This window comes from Meles meles, chromosome 3, assembly GCF_922984935.1.
Source record: "Meles meles chromosome 3, mMelMel3.1 paternal haplotype, whole genome shotgun sequence".
Taxonomy (NCBI): Eukaryota; Metazoa; Chordata; class Mammalia; order Carnivora; family Mustelidae; genus Meles; species Meles meles.
Genome location: NC_060068.1, coordinates 168,654,192 through 168,670,573, shown reverse-complemented (window position 1 = coordinate 168,670,573; position 16,382 = coordinate 168,654,192). Strand labels below are relative to the sequence as shown.

General features: G+C 34.9%; 1 protein-coding gene across 6 annotated transcripts in view; it reads right to left on the bottom strand.

Annotated features, from left to right (window-relative positions):
- The window catches only part of CDH18 (cadherin 18), a 718,124-nt gene that overhangs the window by 208,401 nt on the left and 493,341 nt on the right, over positions 1 to 16,382 (bottom strand). For all 6 annotated transcript variants that reach the window (XM_046001013.1, XM_046001018.1, XM_046001019.1 and 3 more), the window contains exon 4: positions 10,123 to 10,242. In XM_046001013.1, the coding sequence (XP_045856969.1) occupies positions 10,123 to 10,242 (120 nt within the window). The remainder of the gene's footprint in view (positions 1 to 10,122; positions 10,243 to 16,382) is intronic.

The following is a 16,382-nucleotide window of genomic DNA, read 5'->3' as shown; positions in this document are numbered from 1 at the left end:
GGAATCATTACCCCAGGGATCTCGTGATTTTGGGTCCCAATTCTCTTGAGACCTAATAGTTGTCACTCTAGTGTGTGGTAATCTGTGTTGATATATCTTTGCCACCTCGCATGCCATAATTTCTGTTTCTCTTGCTTTTGAATTCTTTTGGATACAATGTCTGTATAAGAGGAATATGAAGCTTGTACATCCTTTTCCAAAGCCAGTGCTTCTTGGGCCTGTTCCAATTCTCTTCCTATTCATAATTCCTTTTTGGTGATGTATTTTAAGGCAGGGATCAGCGGCCAAGCTACTGCTGCAATGGCATGTTCACTTTCCCTTCTCTACTTCCTTTTCTCTATTATTTTGAATAGGATATTTAACATTCCTTGTTTTAGGAGTGTCCCTGTACTCATACAATGGTCCAAAATGCTCAAAAAATCAGACCAAGGCTTCCCACATGGAGGTGGCTGCTCAACCTGATTTTTCCCCTACCTCCAATGGGCTCCCAGGCTCCACTTTCCCCACACTGACCATGGACAAGGAGCTTTCTCCTGGCATAATTCCTTTATGCATGCTTGTTTAGTTCTTCTGTATCCTGCTGACGCTGCAAATTATTTCAAGATGAAGGAGGGTCAGTAATGTACCATCCAGACTGAGAAGACACTTTCATACTGAAAATCCAACCAAACCTCTCCATAGCATTTATACAGAATTTTATTCAGTGTAACTTACTGATGGGGCAATCAGGCAGATGGATGAACTCACACGAGGTAGCTACTCTCAGCCCTTATTCTCTGTTCCTACCTGGACCTTAATCCCCAGCCCTTCTGGAGTGATAAGGATGGTGGTGAGGTCACAGGCTAGATACCTAAGGCTATACCATCTGTGAGCCAGAGGATCTCTTCAGGTTATCTAAAATAGCAACATCTATGTCCCAGTGGGGAAAACAAGATGGAAGACCAAAGATGAAGTCAACGCTGTTAGCTCTCCTGCAATACTCAACAATGAAAAGCTACAAACTTTTCCTCTAATACTAGGAACAAAACAGGATTGCCCACTCTCACCACCTTAATTCAACATAGTATTATAAGTACTAACCAGGGCTATTATTCAAGACAAGGAAATAAAAGGCATTCAAATTGGAAAGAAAGAAGTAAAACTGTCACTATTTGCAGATGAAATGCTATTATATACAGGAAACCCTAAAGACACCACCAAAAACCATTAGAATAAAAGAATTCAGTAAAGTTACAGGACAGAAAATCAATTTGCAAAAGTTTGTTGCATTTCTATAATGTAACCACAAACAATCGGAAAGTACATAAGATAAATCCATTTTTTACCAGGAAGAAATAGTATAAAACAGGTTAACATTAAACAACATTGATTCCTATCACTTCCTATCACTATTATTTTATGTTCAAAGAGATTACTTTTTTTCCCTTTCCAGGGAAGAGTTGGTCAATATAGTTACAAGAAGTTGATATTTGAGGGGAAAATTGATTCAACTGGTTTCCTTTTTTCATTTGTTTGTTTAAGATTTATTTAAGTTTAGTTTGCATACCATTAAATTCACTTAAGTGTCCAAACCATTTCAATTATATGGATCTACTATATAACTGTAACTGTAACAAATAGTGTACCTAACATAGAAACCTAATCTACATATTTTTTATTAGAACTATACCCATAGCAATTAAATTTGATAGATATTATTAATTTGGTTGATGTAAATAGGACATGGATTCTCCCTGTGATGGAGTAGGAGAGTTATCTAACATCTATAATGTCGACAGTGTATTTGCTACCTTTTAATAAAAGCTAAAATCATTTTTAAGATATACATTTTCAAGGGAATGTCAGGTAAAATTATCTTCGGTTTCATTCTCCAATCTCCCCAAATAATCGACAATTAATATGCCTTTTGATATTCAAGTCAGTGTGAAAAAATCTCCTTTCCTAGTTTAGTGCTGGCACTAGAACTGTAATAAAATACCTACTCATATGCAGAGAGCACTGTGCATTTTCTCTGGATCCTGGATTTTGGGTTGAGAGGAATGAAAGTAGTTTAGGGGAACCAGCTCTATACCTCTGCGGGCAGCGCATTGCGCTGTGAAGGGGATTTACTGGTCTGCAAAGCAAATTTCACCAAAGTCAGGTATCAGCACTGTGTTGGCCCAAAAATTACTCAGAGTAACTTCACTACTGGCTTTTGCTCACTGGTTTCTTCCATGTGACGTTCATCTCATGTGCTCATTGTCACATGATTATAGATAGCGGCCCTACCTCCAATGATTATGCATATGTTTAAATTCAGAAGATGGGAGGGCAAAGTGAGGAAGCATTGGCACCTACATAGAGATACCAAAAACTCTCCAGTGGTCTTTCTTTTCTATTTCCCTGGTTAGAACAATGTCATAGTATTTACAGGGAAGCTAAGAAATCTAGCTGGGTATGTTATTAAACTGGGTATGTTATTAAAATGAGCAAAATTAGAGTTCTAGTAAGATAGCAAAATTAAAGAAATTGATATTAAGTGGACAACCATAGTGTCTTCTACAATTCATTAACTGTTTTATTTCTTTTTTTTTCCAAAGATTTTATTTATTTATTTGACAGAGAGAGATCACAAGTAGACAGAGAGGCAGGCAGAGAGAGAGAGAGAGGGAAGCAGGCTCCCTGCTGAGCAGAGAGCCCGATGCGGGACTCGATCCCAGGACCCTGAGATCATGACCTGAGCTGAAGACAGCGGCTTAACCCACTGAGCCATCCAGGCACCCCAACTGTTTTATTTCTTAAGTGCTATATAAAATGGGCTTCTTGTGTTAATCTCCACACACTCTGCTACATTTCAGGAACTATTTAGAATTCTTCCCTAAAGAAAATAAAGTGAAAAAAGAAAGAAAAGATAAGAGAGATACTGTTTCTTTCAGTAATTTGGCAATATGACTCAGTTCTGAATTAATGCATGATTTCTTCTCTAAGAGAATAAATTTCTTTAGCACTGGGATTACTAATTAACTATTTTTAAAAGTCTATTATGCAGCTAATTATAGGAAGTTATTTAAAAATACATTTGTGCATTGTTATTGTTATATAAATTAGAGTAGATTATGTATAATAAGAAAAAAGTGACAAAATATATTCTACTCTGGACTTTTTTCCTTCTGCAGATTTTGTGAACTATAAATTAAATATTTTAACTGCTTAGCTATTAATAAATATAAATACTGATTTGGGGAAAAACTATTTTCAATTATCTTTTTATTTGGAATTATGCAAAATTAATTTTAAAACCGATAAAATGTTTAAAAAGAGATGCTCTTCATCTTTTATCCAAATATACACAGTGATCTTCCACAATTTTTTGTTCACTGCTGAAATAAACTAAAACTAGAGGCTAAATAGAGACAGAGCTGTTGATGAATTTAATTACATCATGTACACTGGACAAAGAATGTTGAAAGCCTTGTTTCCAATTGCATTCTAAGAAACTCACTGAGGCCTTCCACTAAGTGCATTTTTATAGCTGACTGCTTTTTGCTACAAAATGTTAAGGAAAGGCCTTTTTTTTTTTTTTTTTTTTTTAATTTATTTGACAGAGAGAGATCACAAGTAGAGAGGCAGGCAGAGAGAGAGAGAGAGGGAAGCAGGCTCTATGCTGAGCAGAGAGCCCGATGCGGGACTCGATCCCAGGACCCCGAGATCATGACCTGAGCCGAAGGCAGCGGCTTAACCCACTGAGCCACCCAGGCGCCCCAGGAAAGGCCTTTTTTGAGAATCAGAGTTACTGTTGGTCAAGACCTGTGCATTAATAGCAATTGTTTCATGAATAGCATGCCACTTTATCTCATCCAGAGACACTATTTTGAGTTGAGACAGTCAATTCTGATGGTAAAAGATTGGTTATTTTAATGTCTAACTTATGTCCTTTTAAAGTGTCATTCAGAATTTTCTACAAATGTATTTGCCTTTAAAAAATATTTATAAAATTTTAAATGCCTGAAAAAAAGAAAAATAAATAAATAATAAATAAATAAATAAATAAATATCTTAAAAGAAATTTAGTTATGTACCAGTTAATATGTGGAACTCACGCTTTTGTATAGTTAAGTGAATTAAAAATTCTTTCAAACAATATTATTTTTTTTCTATTTTATATAAGGTTATTTCAAACTCTTATCATGGCACACTATGTAATTTTGGAAATTCTTCTTAGTTTTAAAGTAAAAGAGGGTGAACAAGAGAACTTTATTAATTACTTATATCTTTCCAAGGACTGGGCTAAGATCATTGCATTAATTTTCTCTTGAATTTAGCTGTTAGTCTAAACTGACATACAAGTAAACAGAGGCATAACATTTAAGTAACTTGATCAATTTAGTATGATATTAAGTAACATACTAGGATTTGATCACGGAGTATCCTTTAAATCATTATGGAATAAACCTTAGTATTTTGGAAAAATAATAAATATGAATTGCTGTACTATACTATATTAATTAAACTAGAATATAACTAAATACATTAATCTTTTCATTGGAAGGACAAGAAAGCAATTTCTTTGTTTACAATAATGCCTTGTAAAAATTAGTAATAATGGTTGTGACTTTAGAACCCACAGACATTACTAGGTACAGTGTATTTTATTAGACGTCAAGTGTCTTTGGAATGGCTATTTTTAGTGCAGAAGTGTTTGACAAAAGATTTGAAACCCAATGACTACCCTTTATTAGCAACATATAGCAGGAACCGCTTGAGAGCTAACACGCCCTAGGAATGTTAGGGAAAAAAAAAAGAATATCTCGAATACTATTTGTATATAATTAAAAGGTGGCCTTATCTAGTCTTATTTTTTATGTACCTGAAAATTAAATACAGAATTTATCAACAGAAATGTTTTCAGCTGTTATATTTTTCTTTTAAATATTATTTAATTAGTAAAAAATATGAAGTTTGTATGAAAAATGACGCAAGTTAAAATATAAGTACATCTATATTAAACTAGATAACTCTTCCAATCGTCTTTATTAGGCATGGCAAAAACTCACTATGAGTACCATTTACATAGATACAAATATACCATTATTGACTATTGCTGATTAATACGTTTCATATTAACTATGGTGAAATTCACCACTATTAATGTTATAAACGATTGCAAATAAAGCTCATCTGAGATTTTATAAACCAGCATATCCCTTTGTTTTCCCTGACCTCACATTGATAATTCGGGTTTTCAGGTTTTCTGAACTTATCATCAGGAAGATTCAACAATTTGTGTGAAATAGGCAGAGACATAGCATATTTGCAGTAGCTAAAATAACACAAAGTAATTAATAGATTATTGACTGATAAAGCAGAGAGAATCATCAAATGGCTATAAATGCAATGGCCATTAAGAGATTTTCATTCTTAATTCAAAACCGCACACCCACTTCTTGTATAATCCCCCAGTTCTGTTCTAACGATCCTGCAAAGATAGGTTGTGGCTTTCTGGCTTTGTCTTCAAACTAAGTTAAGGGAAGTGGTTCTTTTTTTTTAAAGCACCTCAGTCATTCAGCTTATGCTGTCAACACCTGACAGAAATTTCAGAGGTTCTAAAGAGGCATAAAAATCTTGAATACATTGATTTATTTTTAATGCAGTTGACACTCTATTAACTGGGTTAGGATTAGCCCAGATTTCTTGACTTTGGTTCTCTGACCATTTCCCCTGGCTTTCTCACTCATCAGCCTTCCTCAACATGCCTTGCTTAGGGTTCAGGGTTTTCATGAACATGAAAGTGGTTACTTCACTTACAAACCCTGAAAGTGTTCTCTTGCCTAATTAAAATCAATATCTTCAAATACATACTCATTAAGTTTACTCATTAAGCTTACATTAACATGTTTTTCTACATGAATCTGGACAGTAGTATGGAATATTATGTCTTGTATATTCATCATTTCCTTTAGTTTATTCTCCGTAGTTTTCTGCATCTTTTAAACTGCAATGCTAAAATACCACTTTTTTATTTTTTAAAGATTTTATTTATTTATTTGACAGAGAGAGAGAGAAAGAGAGATCACAAATAGTCAGAGAGAGTGGGGGAAGCAGGCTCCCTGCTGAGCAAAGAGCCTGATGCGAGACTCAATCCCAGGACCCCAGGATCATGACCTGAGCTGAAGGCAGAGGCTTAACCCACTGAGCCACCCAGGCACCCCTAAAATATCACTTTTTTTAAAAAGATTTTGTTTATTTATTTGATAGACAGAGATCACAAGTAGGCAGAGAGGCAGGCAGAGAGAGAGGAGGAAGCAGGCTCCCCGCCAAGCAGAAAGCCAGATGCGGGGCTCCATCCCAGGACCCTGGGATCATGACCCAAGCTGAAGGCAGAGGCTTTAATCCACTGAGCCACCCAGGCGTCCCTAAAATATTACTTTTTAATGGGTATTCCTCTTTTGCTGTTATAATTAAGCAACCAATTAACTCAATAATTCAACATTAACATTAACTCAACTATATTAGCTCAACCAAACTTACTTAAAACAATAGATGATTCACAAGACTTATGTTCATTGTACTGATTAACAAATTTTTAAGGTAAAGCAATACAGACTTTATTAAACCAATTATGAATAGTACAGCAACTCAAGAGCAACGTAATTCATTTCTCTGGACACAGCAGTTCATGGATGATTTATATAATAGGCGGCAAGATCTTATGGGTAACTCATCTTAGGACAACAATGGTGAGACCAACTATATCTTTTAACACAATAAAAACAAGGCAACCCAAAGTCCTGATTTTAACCATGAGTACTCATAACTCTCTTTGGGCACAAAAGTTCCTTTGATATAATTCATCTTCATTGAAAGTAACCAGAGACATACTGAAACAGAGTCGTGCCAAATCAGAGGGTAGAATGAAAATGACACTATGAAAATGTACTATTCTAAGTAACCATTATCCCAACACTTCTGATACAACATGTTATCCATAGCAACTAATCCTTTAGTTTTCAGTACATTTGTATTTTATTCCAGTCATTTTAAGCACAATTTACTCTAAATTCATTAGTTCTGAGGATGTTTAATTGCACAATAATATATTTGTTAAGCATAAATTACCAAAAATGTCTTACTAAAGAGAATAATGAACATTTTGCTTTATAATGCTTTCTACAAACAGCTATCTAAGAAACTGGCATATTTAAAGAATCTTTATATTAGGACATATATCCGTAGATTCTTATGATGGTTTAGCCAATATGATATTGAAATTAAAACATATTGACATGGAGGTATACTTATATTTAATAAATCACCTTGCTTAATGGAGCAAAGGAATGCAGTGACAATATCATAGAGCCGTATTTGAATAGCAGCTTACTTAGGTTTCAGATCATTTTTATTTATTTAATAAAGTGCTTAATTAACTTATGATAAACACGTATAACCAAGTGCAATTTTTATTTGAATATGATGTTACTGATATACTTTCTGCACTAAAGCACCAACTAGAGCAGAGTCCAACACTAGTCAAATCTCATCCTCGTGGCGCGCTTTATCCATCCAAAGTACCCATGCACACAAATGCAAATGCATGCATGCCTTCAAACAAACGCATGCAAACATTCCCAGACCCTCAGACACACAGATACATACAGAATTGGTATTTCTTTTAACAAATTCAAACTGTATGGTCATTTTAAAAAATCTGTATCTGATGTCTATATATTGGCAATATTCTGTTAAGTAAATAGAACACTTAAAAATATTTGGCTATGCATAGGAAGTAAATGGACTGAAACCATGTGTGATTTCGCACATTTGTGGGTGTGCGTGTCGTAACTGAAACACAGTGTATCCTTGTTTCTTTCCTGCAGGAAGATGTGTGTTTGTTTATTTGTTTATTTATTTATTTCTCTATAGACAGAGACAGTGTGAAAGCAGGGGGACAAGGGGCTGAGGAAGAAGGCGAGAATCTTTATCAGGCTCTATTCTTAGTCTGGAGCCCAGTGCAGGGCTTGATCTCACAACCCTGAAATGCTGACCTGAGCCAAAATCAAGAGTCAGACATTTCACCGACTGTACCACACAAGTGTCCCAGGAGATGCATTTTTAAAATGAGAAATATAGGGGCACCTGCGTGGCTCAGTCGGTTAAATGTCTGCTTTCATTCAGGCCATGATCCCAGGGTTCTGGGATTGAGCCACATTTTGGGCCCCCTGCTCAGTGGGGAGTCTGCTTTCCCTCTCTCCCCTGCTCATGCTTTCTCTCTCGCTATCTCCTTGTCAAATAAGTAAACTCTTTAAAAATAAATAAATAAATAAAATGAGAAATATATATTTCACATATAAAACTGTCATGTTTATTGGGAAAATAGAACAAAATGAGCAGCACCAATATTAAATAATCATTTTTATTTGTCTTAAGAATTGTTATGTCCACATGGCAATATTATTACCATATAAAAATGTACAAGTATATGGTGCACCTTAAATTTATGCAATGTAATATGTCAACTATATTTCAATAAAAAGCTTTTTCTTAATCTAAACCCTCCTTCCAGAATAACACTGTATACAATATATGTATATTTTTTAATCCTAGAGCTCTGACTACTATATTAACATTTTTATTTCTGAGTATTTAATATTATCTTGGTAGTAAAAGGACTTGCCTATCTGATACCATTTTAGCTCACATTATATTACTTTCTATCATCTCCTAGTTTTTATTTTTTACTTCATTTAATTATATGTAATTTATCTTACAATTATAATACATATACTATATACATGTATGTATGTATGTATTCTTTATTAACCTATCTGTACATCTTCAATAATTTCTTCATAAATTATGATAGTAGAAAAATCTGTATATCAATCTGTATGATTAAGATCTATTCTTGTCCAGTGTACTTACGTGTTGGCGCACACCAAGAAAAGAAAGAAAACAACTAAGCTGCTGGATTCCTCCTGAAAATATGATAATGACAATATTCCTAGCCTTCAAATGATATTAATTACTAAGAGTATGTTAGCATCTTTTCAGCTGGATGTACCTTGTCTACGATAATGGTAAACAAACCCGGAACTATAAAGTTATGAAAAAGGGTTCCTTGAAAAATGTTTTGTAAGCTATGTGATTACGGGAATATAAGGGGATATTTATAACCATATATGGCTTTCTTCTGTGTTATCTGGCTGTGCCCATTACTTGATAATACCACATGTTAATCAGATTCAGAATGAATCTAATGTAACTAGAGAAGACCTAGGGACCTCTGGAATATCTTAGATCGCTCTCTTCATCTGCGTCTCATGATTATATATATCTTTGAAATTATTAGTAAAACTTGAAACTCATTTCTTACTGAACATTTGGCTACTTTCAAAATGTGTTTATGTCCAGTCGATTCTTTGTTAACAAATTATTTGCCAACAGGACCATGAGCTTTCTGTGGTTTTTAGATTATGCTGCTGATCATAATCCTATAATGCAATATTGAGTATCCTTCATTCCCACTTTGACATTACATAGTATGATATGGTTATTTTGGACAGAAAAAAAAAAGAGGGGAAAGAGAGAATTCCTATTTTTTTCCTAAAAAAATAGTTTACATGTTTTTGTCTTTACTTTCAGTTAATTTCTCGTACATAATGCAGTATTTAAAGACTGAAGACTTTTCTCTTTAGGGAAAAACCTCAGTTCAAGACATAACAATTCCCCCAATGTGATTTATAACAACTTGTGTGACAATCAAATTCAAATGAATTATGGAAACTCTCAATAAATAATTTACAATCTTTGGCAAAGAATTTAACCTAATATGTAAACACAACAAATGATACACCTGAAGATCTCATTGAATGTAACACTCCATATTTGTTTTAAGCAGAAAGTAACTGATCCAAGGACATGCAAAAGTAAGACATTTTTACTGGTATAACTGCCAGATAATCAAAATGCTAAAGAAAACAGTGAATTTACCTTCAATCATTCAATCACATCACGTTAGGAAAAGGGAGAGCATTTTAGAATGTGCTAAAACAACAATGTCTGATGTAGGAGAAGACACAGAAATAAAAACATTGCTTTCTTTTATTCCAGCACCCATGCACACAAATGATACAAAAATGCACTCACCTGTTTTAGGATCTACGGAGAAGTAGGGCTGTCCCTGGAGAATACTGTACACTACACGGGCACTGTTTCCATAGGTAGGGTCGTCTGCATCAGTAGCTGTCACCTGTAGAACAGAGGTACCTGTGCATTCGGGAAAACAAATTTTAGTGTGTGGTAGTATTTAGCACGTAACTTATACACAGAAAAAGCTTACACTGACATACCTATGGACACTATAACAGATGCATCCTACGAAATTTAGTTCTTGGTCTATCTGGTAAACATCTGTCCCCTGCCAACAACTGTACCACATGAGAAGCCAAAAGAAAATATTTGATTTCCAATATTTGAATACGTGTGTGTGTGTGTGTGTGTGTGTGTGTGTGTGTGCCAATAACACTGTGAAAGGCCTCTTTTGACACTCGCATAATCCGGGGTAGGTTGGACTTATGATCAAGAATCAAACTGGTGTTCAACTGTGAGGTAAAGTTAAAGGTAAGGTGAGAACACGCATTACCTATTATAGACCTATTCAGAAAATGCGAGGTTAGATGATTTGTGATGACGGGGCAATGTGGGTGAGTTGACATTAAATTATCAGTAGCAGATAAAAATAGCAGATTCAAACCATTTTCCATCATTTATGCCATTTTTATTTATGGACTATTAATGAGTCCTCTAACCCGTCTTTAAGGCTCAGTTCTCATTCCTTTGGGTTCTTCTATATAGTACCAACATAATCGTCTTTCTACAATGGGTATCAGAATATGCTTAATACACTGGATTTTTGAAAATTAAAGTGTAAATTAAAGGAATTTATAAACTTTAAAATACTGTATTTTGAGGTAAAATTAGTGGCTGTCTTCTGCTGATTTCTTTTCTGTTTATGTATTTCAAATACTATTTGCAGGATTAGGTATATTTATACCATATTTCAGTTATTCTCAAATGAAAACTGATCTAGTTATAACAAGACAACCATCTACTAGGGCCTATGTAACTCACTGTACATTTAGTGGGCTAAGAGCTCTCATTTATTCATGAAAGGTACTTGATGAATCACCTAATAGTGCATACTTGATATTTTATTCTGCCTAACTAGAAAAATTCCACCTACTAATTCAGGTTATGTAGCAAACAAAAATATTTCCACAATCAAGTAATTCTGTATGAAATTCTGCATTCTTCTTGGTACTTGACTATGGAAGCACTGACAATTTTCAGTCTTTAGTTTTAATAAGTACTTCAATTATTTAGGTATGGAACAATTATTAAGGGTCTAATATCTGTTTAACTACAAAGATTTTACTTTTCTGTTGAAATGCAGAGTCACCTTCAAGCAATGCTTGTTCTTTGTCTTCAAGGCATCCTAGAAAACTTAATAAAATTAGTATGCCTTGTTCTTCTGACAATCCTTATTAGCAGATTATAAATGTACATGGACTTTTAATAGTCTGTTAAGATTCTGGCCTCTAAATGGTATTTTACATTGATATTATAAGCAGAAATATGATTAGCAATTATACATACTCAGAAGGGGAGGACTGTGTGGTGTCTAAAAGATATCTTTAACAATGAATAATAAAACAATGGTGACACTAAACTCTGGCAAGAATACTGAGAAACTAGGTCACTTGTACATTGCAGGGGGAAGTGTACTTTTAGCAGATTTCTATAAAATCAAACACACATATAGTGTACAATCCAGCAAATTGTAGTTTTGGGCATTTATGCAAAAGTAATGCAAACACATATCCACATAAAACAGTGCTTGCAAATATTTATAGATATTCACAGCATCATTATTTGTAGTAGCCACAAACTAGAAATGACCCAGATGTATGTTACTGGGAGTATGGTTAAACAGACTTCAGTAATCGATGGTATGGAATACTACTCAGCAATAAAAATAAACACTCTGTTGATACATGCAGCAATTTCAATGAATCTTCAAGTAATTATACCCAGTGGGAAAAAGCCAGTCCCAAAAGGAGATATATTACATGATTTCAGTTATTTAACATTCTTGAAATGATGCATTTTATTTTTATTTTTTTTAAGATTTTTATTTATTTGAAAGACAGAGATCACAAGTAGGCAGAGAGGCAGACAGAGAGAGAGGAGGAAGCAGGCTCCCTGCCAAGCAGAGAGCCTGATGCGTGGCTTGATCCCAGGACTCTGGGATCATGACCCGAGCAGAACGCAGAGGCTTTAACCCACTGAACCACACAGGCGCCCCAAATGATGATATTTTAGAAATTGTTAACAGACTTCCAGTTTCCAGGTGGAAGGAGAGGAGGTAGTCTTAGGGGATACTGGTTATAAAAGAACAACATGAGGCATCCTCATGATGTTAGAACTGCCCAGTATTTTGATTATGACATGGTATACATGAGCATATACCTGTGACTGATTACGGTAAGGGACACATGAACAGATACTGTGATAAATCACATAGACTTAAACAGATACTAGGGAAATCTAAACAAGATTGGTAGATTAAATAATTGTAATTATCTGGCTATGATTTTTTTATAGTTTTGCAAGATGATAATTTTGTAAGATGCTACCATGGAGAAAAATGGAATAACAAAGAATCCCTCCATATCATTTATCATGACTGCACGTGAATTTATGATCTCAAAATTAAAAGTTTAAATAAAAAAAACAAAAATGTGTTCTTGCCTCAGTGATATTCCATTCCGAGTGAGCCTTATTTTGGCTTGTATGTGTACCATGATTTTTCTCATTATATAATGCACTACACTTTCTGGTTTGATTAAACTTTGGAGATTTAGTTAAATGTATACTACCTCTTACACTCCTAGGTCTAAAGGCAAGGGAAACAAAGGCAAAAGTGAACTACTGGGACTTCAAGATCAAAAGCTTTTGCACAGCAAAGGAAACAGTCAACAAACCAAAAGACAATTGACAGAATGGGAGAAGTTTTTTCAGGTGACATTGATATGGTCTAGCATCTAAAATCTATAAAGAACTTATCAAACTCAATACCCAAAGAACAAATAATCCAATCAAGAAATTGGCAGAAGATATGAACAGACATTTCTGCAAAGAAGACATCCAAATGACCAACAAACACATGAAAAAGTGTTCCACATTACTCGGCATCAGGGAAATACAAATCAAAACCACAATGAGATATCACCTCACACCAGTCAGAATGGCTAAAATTAACAAGTCAGGAAACAACAGATGTTGGTGAGGATGCAGAGAAAGGGGAACACTGCTACACTATTGGTGGGAAGGCAAGCTGGAGCAGCTACTCTGGAAAACAGCATGGAGGTTCCTCAAAAAGTTGAAAATAGAGCTACCCTATGACGCAGCAATCGCACTACTGGGTATTTACCCTAAATATACAAATGTAGTGATCTGAAGGGGCACATACACCCGAATGTTTATAGCAGCAATGTCCACAATAGCCAAACTATGGAAAGAACCTAGATGTCCATCAACAGATGAATGGAAAAAGAAGATGAATATGTGTGTGTGTGTGTGTGTGTGTGTGTGTGTGTGTGTGTGTGTGTGTAATGGACTACTATGCAGCCGAAATATTTTGGATGCATAGTACTCCATTCCACCCATCCACCCACCCACCCAAACACACTGGAATACTAAGCAGCCATCAAAAAAACACACAAAATCTTGCCATTTACAATGACATGGATGTAACTAGAAGGTATTATGGTAAGCGAAATAAGTCAATCAGAGAAAGACAATTATCATACGATCTCACTGATATGAGGAATTTGAGAGGCAGGGTGGGGAGTCATGGAGGGTGACTGAAAAATGGGAAAAATGAAACAAGTTGGGACCGGGTACAAAGACAAACTATAAAAGACTCAATCTCAGGAAACAAACTGAGGGTTGCTAGGAGGGATGGGAGGGATGGGGTGTCTGGGTTATGGGAGAGTTATTGGGAAGGTATGTGCTATGTGAGTGCTATGAATTGTGTAATACTGAAGATTCACAGACCTGTACCCCTGAAGCAAAGAATACATTATATGCTAATATAAATAAAATAAAATAAAATAAATATTAAAATAAGGGGAAAAGGTTTCAAGGACTTTTTCTGTGATGTCACAGTTGTTCTATACCTCACATTCATCTCTCCAAGCTATTCAGAGAGTATCAGTAGGTAGACACCTACAAATAGAAATTGGTTTAGGAGGAATTTTTGTTGATAGCTCATTGAAGAAAATTAAATCTGTAGGAAGTACCCAGAAAAAACTCCAAAAAATATGAAAAGTCCATATTGTAACTACAGTGTTACAAAATTATATTAGTCAAATCTTTGATCTGATTTGAAAAATGCTGTTCATATTGTGCATATACAAGAATTACTGAGATCAAAAGAGAGAACAGTATAGACAGAAAACATTAAAATAAAGGCCATTTTTTAAGAAGCCACACTTATTAAAATCCTCAAATTTTAAAATGTTCTCTGGCTTTGTTTTGTTTTGTTTTTTTTTAGAATTTTTTTTGTAAGTTTTTTTTTATTTATTTGACAGACAAAGATCACAAGTAGTCAGAGAAGCAGGCAGAGAGAGAGAGAAGCAGGCCCCCCGCCGAGCAGAGAGCCCAATGCGGTGCTTGATCCCAGGACTCTGGGATCATGACCTGAGCTGAAGGCAGAGGATTTAACCCACTGAGCCACCCAGGCGCCCCTAAAATGTTCTCTGGCTTTGCAACAGTTATTTAGGTTTAAATTATATTTAATGTCTTAAAAATAGTCCCTAAGCAATCATTCCAAAGAGAAAGCTGAGAAAGACAAATTGTCCAAGATCATACCTCCTTTGTGGTAACTGGCTGGGACACCACATGACAAAAAGAAACAAAAAAAAAAAAAAAAAAAAAAATCTGTTCCGCTTGGCTTAATGTGTCTATAAAAGTTCAGCCTTGTTAAGTGAAAGCTGAAAGGCATGAATGGAGGGAAAAGTGAAATGAAGAACAATGAGTAAAGAAAAAAAGAAAAGAAAAAAGGTAGCCTGGTAGCGTTGACTAAGTGATGGTAAAAGTAGCACAGAGAAGTGAGCAGAGACAGGATCCAAGAAAGAAAAAAAAAAAATATATATATATATATATATTTATATATTTATATATATATATAATTATATATAATTTTTTTATATATATATATAAAAACTCTCTAACTTGGTCAGAATGTATGGTCACTAACAGTTACACATCTCTATATAGTCAGTCTCACAGGTGTTTGGCAATTCTGATTGCTTGTGTGAAGTAAGGTAGAGCAAATGACCTCTACCACTTTGATTTGATGGCATCTGAAGGTATCAGACACCACTGTAAGTACACAGATTGCTGGTCAAAGGGAGCTCACATTTATGTACAACTGAAAGTCAGCCTGCCCCTTGATCACAGTAAGGGTAAAAATAAAGAGCCAGGATGGAAAATAAGTCCCTTGGCTAATTGCTCTAAGAATTTCTTACCAAGAGTTGGTAAGGGAGTTTCAGGTCAAAAGAAAAAAAAAAAAAAAAAAAAAAAAAAAAATATATATATATATATATATATACACACACACATACATATCCTATTTCTTATTGACTTGAAGCCTAGATGGCAACATTTTAAGAAGCATTAGTGCTTTTAGAAGTTCTTTTACATTTGAAAAAAGGCTTTGGGGTGCCTGGGGGTTCAGTCGGTTAAGGGTCTGCCTTGGCTCAGGTCATGGTCACAGGGTCCTGGGATTGAGACCTGAATAAGGCTCTCTGCTCAGCAGGGAGTCTGCTTCTTCCTCCATGTTCTCCCTCTCTTTCTCTCTCTCTCTCAAATAAATAAAATCTTAAAAAAAAAAAGTAAAAAGAGTGTTTTTTTTTTTTTTTCATTAAAAATAGATAATAAAAAATAGAACTCTTTAGGGTATATGTTAAGGGTTGAATTGTTTCCCCTCAAAGTTCATGCATTGAACATCTAGACTCCAGCACATCAAGGCAATCTTATTTGGAAATAGGATCATTGTAGATGTAATTAACTAAGACAAGGTCAAGCTGGAGTAGTGTGGACCCCTACTCTAATATCCTGGTATCCTTCTACAAATAGGAAATTTGGAAACACACGCAAGCACACATAGAGAATACTTTGTGTGACGATGAAGACAGAAATAGGAGTGATTCCTCTACAAACCAAGGGCAGTCAAAAATTGCCAACAAACCACTAGAAGCTAAAGGAGAGACTTGGGACAGACCCTATTTTAGTATTTTAGGAGGGAACATGACCCTGCTGATACTTTTGACCTCAGACTT